The 8,123-nt window shown below is 55.5% G+C and overlaps 1 protein-coding gene across 1 annotated transcript; it reads left to right on the plus strand.

The window, feature by feature from the left end:
* Nucleotides 1–357: 357 nt before the first annotated feature.
* On the plus strand, nt 358–7,742 carry KRT8 (keratin 8). The gene is made up of 9 exons (XM_059185253.1): nt 358–803; nt 3,473–3,681; nt 4,290–4,350; nt 4,812–4,907; nt 5,471–5,635; nt 5,890–6,015; nt 6,598–6,818; nt 6,951–7,009; nt 7,306–7,742. The coding sequence occupies exons 1-9, from the start codon at nt 462–464 to the stop codon at nt 7,494–7,496; spliced, it is 1,470 nt and encodes a 489-aa protein (XP_059041236.1). The 5' UTR covers nt 358–461; the 3' UTR covers nt 7,497–7,742.
* Nucleotides 7,743–8,123: the final 381 nt, after the last annotated feature.

Genomic DNA, 8,123 nt, shown 5'->3' on the forward strand with positions numbered 1-8,123 from the left:
TTCCTGCTGTGTTTCCCAGTCCTTGCGTTTCTTCCCCAAGGAGAGAAGGAGACCAGAGAGAGAAGTGGGGCCGCAGTGGCTGGGTGACCCCAACCAAGTCTCTTTGTTACAGCAGGCTCCCTCCAGGCCAGACCTTCTTTCCCCCTTTTTACACTTCTGGAATGCCCCCGCCCCCTCAAGCTGGGCAGTGCTAGCTAGAGTGGGCTCCTGGGTGGGAGTAGCTCTCTGCTGCCCCCACCTGAGTCCAGCCTGTAGGTGGCAGGTGTCGGGTTAGGCCCAGCCCCCTCAGGGCCTAGCCACTCAGGTACCCGTTGGATCCTCCCCATGGGCTGGGCTCTCTTTTATAAAGGGCCAACCCGGGGGTGTTGTTCCTACCTAGAAGCAGCTTCTCGGCCCCTTGTAGAACCTCTGTCAGGTTCAGCCTACTCGCCTCTACTCCAGCCTCCACTCCGGCCTCCACCATGTCCGTCAGGGTGACCCAGAAGTCCTACAAGGTGTCCACCTCCGGCCCCCGGGCCTTCAGCAGCCGCTCCTACACCAGCGGGCCTGGCTCCCGCATCAGCTCGTCCGCCTTCTCCCGGGTGGGCGGCAGCTTCCGGGGGGGCCTGAACAGCAGCATGAGTGTGGTCGGGGGCTACGGCGGCGGGGCCGGGGGTATGGGGGGCATCACGGCCGTCTCAGTGAACCAGAGCCTGCTGAGCCCCCTTAAGCTGGAAGTGGATCCCAACATCCAAGCTGTGCGCACTCAGGAGAAGGAGCAGATCAAGACCCTCAACAACAAATTTGCCTCTTTCATCGACAAGGTGAGGGCTCCCCACTCCGCGTGGCGGTCAGTGCCTGGGGCTGGGGGTCCCGACCTGTGTCTTGGTCGCCCTGTCTGTGGGCACTTCTCCAGCTCCCCACTGGCGACCTGCTGGCCCCACCCTCCGTGGCCGCACTCCCCCTTCTAGCTATGACTCAGTCCTCCCGTGCCCTTTGGTTTAACCCCCGGCAGCGATGGGGAGAGGGGCCGGGCAGCCCCTGGTTCTAAACCTTGAGGCTTCCTCCTTCACGCATCACACCCCTACCCGAGTTCTGACTGGTCTGTGAAGCTTTCAGCTTGGAAGAGTCCGAGCTGCTCACCTGAGGGGTGGGACGGGGGTGTGGGAGCCCTGCTCCAGGTTAACCCTTCTCCCTGGTCCTGCCCCAAGGGCTCCCCAAAGGTAACCCTCTGCTTTCTTTTTTTCTTTTCTTTCTTCTTCTTCTTCTTCTTCTTTTTTTTTTTTTAAATTAAAAAGGGGTTGATAGGATTGTGGAATAAGGAAGCTGGTGACTTGACTCAGAGGGCAAATATTGATTGAGGCCTTTGGCATTCCAGGCCCCGAGTGTGGGGGCATCGGGATGAGTCACGACCTGGCCCCCCGCCCTGGGAACCCGGGGTGGGCGGGGCCGGGCGTGGCAGAGATTAGCCCACGGTCTTGGGGTGAGGGGCTGAGGCCCTCGGTCTTGAGGAGGCGCTCCCCTCCCTGGGGCAGCTCTTAGCTTCTGGGGGGCGGGGTCAAGGTGAGGGGGGCGCCAGGAGCTGGCTTCAGGAAAGCCCATCCAGGATTCAAAGTCTGCGGGCGTTGGACACCCTGCCCAGGTTTCTTGTCCTGTTCAAGCCCAGAGTTTATGGCCTCAAATAAGGCGTCTGTCCGCCAACGCCCCTCTCCTCAACATGGCCCTTGGCCCCCTTTCACTCTCCCCTACCCTGGCTCCGCCCCAGCCTGGCTCCACTTTTCCGAGGCCAGGCTCCGAGCCATATTCCGAGCCGGGTTTTGCAGCCTCGGGGCCCCGGGGCCCCAGCGCTCTGGAGGATTGGGCCCCTCCCTGCTGACTGGCTCCTGGAGGCATTGTGGGAAGGGAAGGAGGCAAATCCTGGGGCAGAGTAGCGCCCTTAGGAATTGGAGTCCCCTAGGGAATGGGCAGGCCCCTGCTTAGGGAGGGCTTGCGGGCTTCTTGACAGAAGGCACCCTCGACTTGACTCCTTGACTGCGTTTTGTTAGCTCTGGGGTCCTCACAGTGGGTAGTGAAGGGCAGGCTCTGAGTCGGAATTCCTGGTTCACCGTGCTGTGCCCTTTCCTTTGATGGGGTTCCCTTGCTTAATCCGATTTCATCTATAAAATGGGCATGATAATCCCTAAATCAAAGAGGTTTTGCCTATTCAAACGTATAATGTATGTAAAGAGCTTAGCAGAGTCAGCCCATATTAAGCAGCCCATTAAGGCTAACTGTCAAAAATCATTTACTTTTTATAATTTTGGGGCAGAATGACTTGGGGAAGAAAAGGATTTATAGAGAAGAATTTGTTGGATTTAGACCACACCCTTCAGACCGCTTTCTCTTTTAAGTCCCCTCAATTTAAAAAAAGTCATGTCTTTGGGTCAGTTAAGGACCACGCATTCCTGCCCTTGGAACTCGTCTATTATTCTTTTAAAAATTTCCTTTCTGGGGCACCCGGCTGGCTCAGTTGGTGGAGCACGTAACTCTTGATCTCCAGGTTGTTCGTTTAAGCCCCATGTTGGCTGTAGAGATTACTTAAAGAATACAATCCAAAAATCAATCAGTCCTTTCTAACATGCCTTAGTTCCATGCTAAAATCTGGATTCCTTGAACCCAAGGAACCCCTTTGTGCTGGGGGCCGGGAGGAGAGGGCGGTGGAATCAGGGGTGGAGTGGGGGAGGGGGAGACCTCTGCCTGCCTGGAGGAGAATCTCAGGGAGTGCAGTGGGGAGGGGGGTGTTTGGTTTGCACCCAGATCTGCCTAGTCTCTTGCCTCTTGTCTGGCTGAAAGTGACATCTGCCCAGAGAGGCTCCTGAAAAGGCCTGCCTGGGCTCCTCTAGGCCACCACAAGGTTGAGACCCAGGCTCAGAGAGGGGAAGCAACTCATTGTCGCTCAGCAAGGGTTAGCTAGTGGCAGCCTTTGGCTAGAACCTAGGTCTTCTGACCAGTGCTCTCAGGCCGAAGGGCTGCAGTTTCTCTGTAATCTGTAGGAGTGCCTCAAAGCCGCTCCATATAATAATAATGATGATGATGATACTATTTGATACGAGCAATTAAATTTCTTTTTCAATCTCATGTAAAGTGTAAATCGAAACTTGGCTCTTCTAACTGATTTGTAATATACAGTCGAAGTAAATAATTCCTGTTTGTTCTGCAAATACCATTTCAACATAACTCTCCTGGCCACCCGTCCCTTCCTTTCACACACTTGCTTGTCGTCCCCCTAACCTCCTGCCCCAGCTCTTGGGGGACATGGCTCCCTAATCTACTCACTATGGTGTCTTTTTCAGGCCACTGGGGATTCCTCCCAGAGCAGTTAACCAGCTCTCTGGGTTCTGGAGACGTCCCTGGAAGTGAACTAGAGGAAAAGACAGTGTTGGTTCCCCTCAAGACCCCTCCCCTGCCTTGTGAGCCCCATGTGGACCTTCTTGCTCTTCCTTCCCTTCTGCAGGTGAGGCACCTGGAGCAGCAGAACAAAGTTCTGGAGACCAAGTGGAGCCTCCTACAGCAGCAGAAGACCGCGCGGAGCAACATAGACAACATGTTCGAGAGCTACATCAGCAACCTCCGGCGGCAGCTGGACACCCTGGGCCAGGAGAAGCTGAAGCTGGAGGTGGAGCTTGGCAACATGCAGGGGCTGGTGGAGGACTTCAAGAATAAGTGAGTCGCCCTCCTTCCTCCTACCCCCTACCCGCTGGAAGTCCGCTGGCCCTGCCTAAGACCCTGTGGCCCCGTGCCTGATGGGCCGTGCAGTCCTGTATAATTAGGGTGATCAGAGGACCAGGTTTTCTAGGACAGTCTCGTTTTGTGCCTGTGGTCCAGGTGTAATTGTGAACAGCGGCCACCCCCTCTCAATCTGAGAACTGCCTGGGTTAGGATAACAGATTATATGTTAATACGTCCATGGTAAACCCAAGGTGGGAAAGGCCTCTGTTGTGTACTTATAGGCCTGGCCCTGCTCCAGCATAGCCCATAAAGTTCTGCCCGAGGGCTCATGTCAGTCCCCGCTGCTGATCCTCTTCCTGTGCCTGATCCCATGTGTTTTTGTGGTCTCAGAGAGAGGTTTCTGGCTACAGGCTTCCCTGCTGACCATAACCAGTGGTTGTGGGGTGGGGAGAGAGTGGCTGGTTGAGGCAGAAGGACGAGACCTGCCCTTGTATCCTGCATCTTCATGGACTGAATTTTCTAGATATCCTTGCCTCGCCAAATACATAGGACAAGCTCACCTATTGCCTTCATCCTCTGATTCTAAGTCTGTTTCTCACCAGATATGAGGAGGAGATCAAAGAGCGTGCAGACATGGAGAATGAATTTGTCCTCATCAAGAAGGTGAGGGAGTCCCCCTCCCCCACCAGATGCCGGAGGTGGGGCTTAGAGACTTGGACTAAGGCTTTCTGGGTTCGGTCCCTAAATGTGTCCAAGTAATGGGATATTTGGCTATCTCCTAGGTATTCAGCATAGAAAAACCGACAGGGATGGGGTAGTTAGGTGTGTTTGGACAGAACTCTGGACATTGATCTTGGGACATGGTTAAGAAAGTGGAGCAGAATTGGAGGTGTGGCCACAGAAGACTTCCTGGAGTGGGAGGAGAAGGAGGAGGAGGGCTGCAGGAGAGGGAGGTAAAGGGGTTGGGTGGGGATATAGGTGTGATGGGGCAGAGGCTGGAGGACCAGGCTACAGAGTGAGGTGGGAAAGTCATTTAGCTAGAAGGTTCTGTCTGGGTCACTGGCTGCCCCTGGTTGCTGTCCTATGTGGGCGCTCAGCTCAGACTCCCTTTCCCTGCCACCCAGGATGTGGACGAAGCTTATATGAACAAGGTAGAACTCGAGTCCCGCCTGGAAGGGCTGACCGACGAGATCAACTTCTTAAGGCAGCTGTATGAAGAGGTATGTTCTTGGGGCCTGAAGACTGAGGGCCCCCCACCCCATCAGGCTCCTCCCTAACCCCAGCACGTCCACAGACAGCGTCTTACCACTGAATAATTATAATTAATCAATATAACCCAACATGGCTGTTCTATACATTTTGTCCCCCATCTCACAGATGAGAAAAACGGGTTTGGGAATGAAACAGTTTGTCCAAGGTGGTCATCACAGAGTGGTGACCCAGCTGTAATTTGAACCTGGTTTGTTCCCAGAGCCTTTGTTCAGAAACTTTGGGCTTTGTAGCAAGCTTTTTAGGGGCTCAATGTTCATGTTGGCAGCTGATTGGGGAAGGGCTCTGCCCCTTGGGTCATTCACCTGGAGCCAGGTGGCCTTTTGTCCTTGCTGACTTTTATCTGTACATCCCTCCAGGTTTCAGGCCTTTACCCATCTTCCCAGCTCTAGCTCCCATCTTCTCTCCTCTGCTGACCTCCCTGTCTTGTCTCTAAGGAAGTCCCTCTGCCAAAGGGGGCTCTTTGTATGCAAGGACAGGGCCTCATACCCCCTGTGCCATCTCCCTACCCCAGGAGATCCGTGAGCTGCAGTCCCAGATCTCGGACACGTCTGTGGTCCTATCCATGGACAACAGCCGCTCCCTGGACCTGGACGGCATCATCTCCGAGGTCAAGGCCCAGTATGAGGACATCGCCAACCGTAGCCGGGCTGAGGCTGAGACCATGTACCAGATCAAGGTGAAGAGCAGGGTCACAGGCTGGCCCTCCGCTCTGGCGGGTTCTGTGCCCTAGTACTTGAGGTGGGAGCAGGATTTCAAACTCTCCTGCCTGCTGTGAGCTGGGCCCACCGCATGGGTGCTGGGGAGAGAGGGATGTCCGTGTGCCTGGAGGTCTGCGAAAAGGGCTGGCAGTGGTGTGTGTGTCTGTGTGGGGGGGGGACGGGGAGGGGAGCTGAGCTGGGCACTTGCCTCACTCCTGCCTCACATCCACAGTACGAGGAGCTGCAGACATTGGCTGGGAAGCACGGGGATGACCTCCGTCGCACGAAGACGGAGATTTCTGAGATGAATCGGAGCATCAGCCGACTCCAGGCTGAGATCGAGGCCCTCAAAAACCAGGTATTGTCTGGGCTGGGGGTGGGAGAGGATCCTTGGACATGTCTGCTCTTGGGTGAGGGCAGACAAGGCAACAAGGAGTGATGAGGCGAGGGTCAGGAAAGGAATGCTAGACCAGACTTTCAACTTCTCAGACTGCCCCCTGGGTGGGGGAACGGTGCTGAGCAGGTCCCTGGGGCTGTGACGGGCCAGAGAGGGGTGGGACAGATAGCTTAGGTTAGGATGGAACCTTTGGTTCCCTTGAGCCTGCTTTATTTTATCTGTCTTATATATCAGGGTAAGGTCAGGTTCTCCTGCTTTAAAGCAGTTTTGAAAGCAGAGATGTGGTCCAGTTAGTTAGGCTGGGGATGATGCCTGATGGGGTCCCAGGTGAGAAGTTTATGCAAGGAAGTGCCTGGGAGCTGCTCAGGTTTCCCTGTCCTGCTTCTGAAGCCCATGGTAGCATTTTCTTTGAGCTAGGTGGAGTTGCTTAGTCTAGGTCAGGGAGAGGCTCTGGTTCCCAATAGAGAGGGGAGGGGGGGGGTGCAGGGGGAGGAGGCAACCAGACTCTGCTCTACCTGCTGACCTGTCCCCCTGCCTGCACAGAGGGCTGCACTGGAGGCTGCCATTGCTGATGCTGAGCAGCGCGGGGAGCTGGCCATTAAGGATGCCAATGGCAAGGTGGCCGAGCTGGAGGCCGCCCTGCAGCGAGCCAAGCAGGACATGGCCCGGCAGCTGCGCGAGTACCAGGAGCTCATGAACGTCAAGTTGGCCCTGGACATTGAGATTGCCACCTACCGCAAGCTGCTGGAGGGCGAGGAGAGCCGGTGCGTACTGGGGTCTCTGACTGGTGCTCTAGCCCTGGGACCTGGGGTGGGCAGGGGTGGGAATTGAGTCCTCTTGTCCTGGGACAAGGGCCTGGGGTTGGTTCTGATGTCCCATGTATCCTCTGGGTACAGGCTGGAGTCTGGGATGCAGAACATGAGTATCCATACTAAGACCACCAGCGGCTTTTCAGGTGAGTGTCTCGGCCTGGGGGGTGGAGGGCAGGAGGGCAGGAGGGCGGGGCCTTTTTACACAGCTACTGGTCATTTCCCTCTTGTACAGGTGAGCAAGCTGGGGCCGAGTTAGAGGTCTTGTCCAAGGTCACATAACTAATTCAAAGCTCTCGGTTTTCCCCACCCATCCTAAAATCATGAGCCAGGGTGAATTCCCCAGCCCTGGGAACCATGTAGCAGATGGTAGGGAATGGGGGCATGGAGCCTGATGTGTGCTTGGCCTTCTGTGCCCATTTGCTGTTCTGTTTCTGATCAGGTGGCCTGAGCTCGACCTATGGGGCCCTCCCAAGCCCTAGCCTCAACTATGGCCTGAGCTCCTTTCAGTCCAGCTTTGGCCCCTCCGGGTCCTTCAGCCGTGGCAGCTCCTCCAAGGCTGTGGTGGTGAAGAAGATTGAGACCCGTGACGGGAAGCTGGTGTCTGAGTCGTCTGATGTCCTGTCCAAGTGAACAACCACTGTGGTCCCACCCAGCCTCCCGGCTCTCATGGCTGCCATAGAGCCTTTGGGGGAAGGAGCTGTGCAGGGAAGCATTGGGAACAGGAGACTCACCTAAGACTCAATCAGTCCCAGTCCTCAGCCTGCCCCTGGGGGCGGTTCTGCTGCCCTGGGTACCCCTTCTTGTCCATGCCTCCAACTAAAAGCCAATTTGAGTGTCTTGTCCCAAATAAAGTCTCAGCCGGCTCTGCCCATCCCATTAGCTGTGTGCAGCCCTTAGCCATGGGGTGAGGGAAAGGAGGTCAGGAGGCCTCTCCTGGGACTCAGAAGCTGGGGTGGGGGATGGCTAGAACATGGAGAGGGGCACTGGGAAGGAAAGTCTGGCCTTCTCCGGCTGTTCCCAGAGAGACCTCTTTGCTGAAAAAACAAAAAAAACACAAAAAAACCACGTGACACCTTGGGCATGCATGTGCTCTTAAACACCCCATTTCATTTTATCTGTGCAATAAACCCTTTGAGGCACGCAGGCGGGTTTTAGATACTATTAGCAGGAGAGAGTTCAGTTTCCTCTCTGCAGACCTCCCAGGACTGCTTGCACATAGGGCTGAGTAATTGGCCCAGTGGGAAAGAGGAAGCTCTG

This window comes from Mustela lutreola, chromosome 8 (genome assembly GCF_030435805.1).
Source record: "Mustela lutreola isolate mMusLut2 chromosome 8, mMusLut2.pri, whole genome shotgun sequence".
Classification (NCBI taxonomy): domain Eukaryota; kingdom Metazoa; phylum Chordata; class Mammalia; order Carnivora; family Mustelidae; genus Mustela; species Mustela lutreola.

Excerpts from the sequence above, each read along its gene's own strand:
- KRT8 (XM_059185253.1), top strand. The coding sequence starts at position 462 with ATGTCCGTCAGGGTGACCCAGAAGTCCTACAAGGTGTCCACCTCCGGC. Across the intron at positions 6,016-6,597 it reads TCGAGGCCCTCAAAAACCAG|AGGGCTGCACTGGAGGCTGC; the intron begins GTATTGTCTGGG and ends CTGCCTGCACAG. Across the intron at positions 6,819-6,950 it reads CTGGAGGGCGAGGAGAGCCG|GCTGGAGTCTGGGATGCAGA; the intron begins GTGCGTACTGGG and ends CTCTGGGTACAG.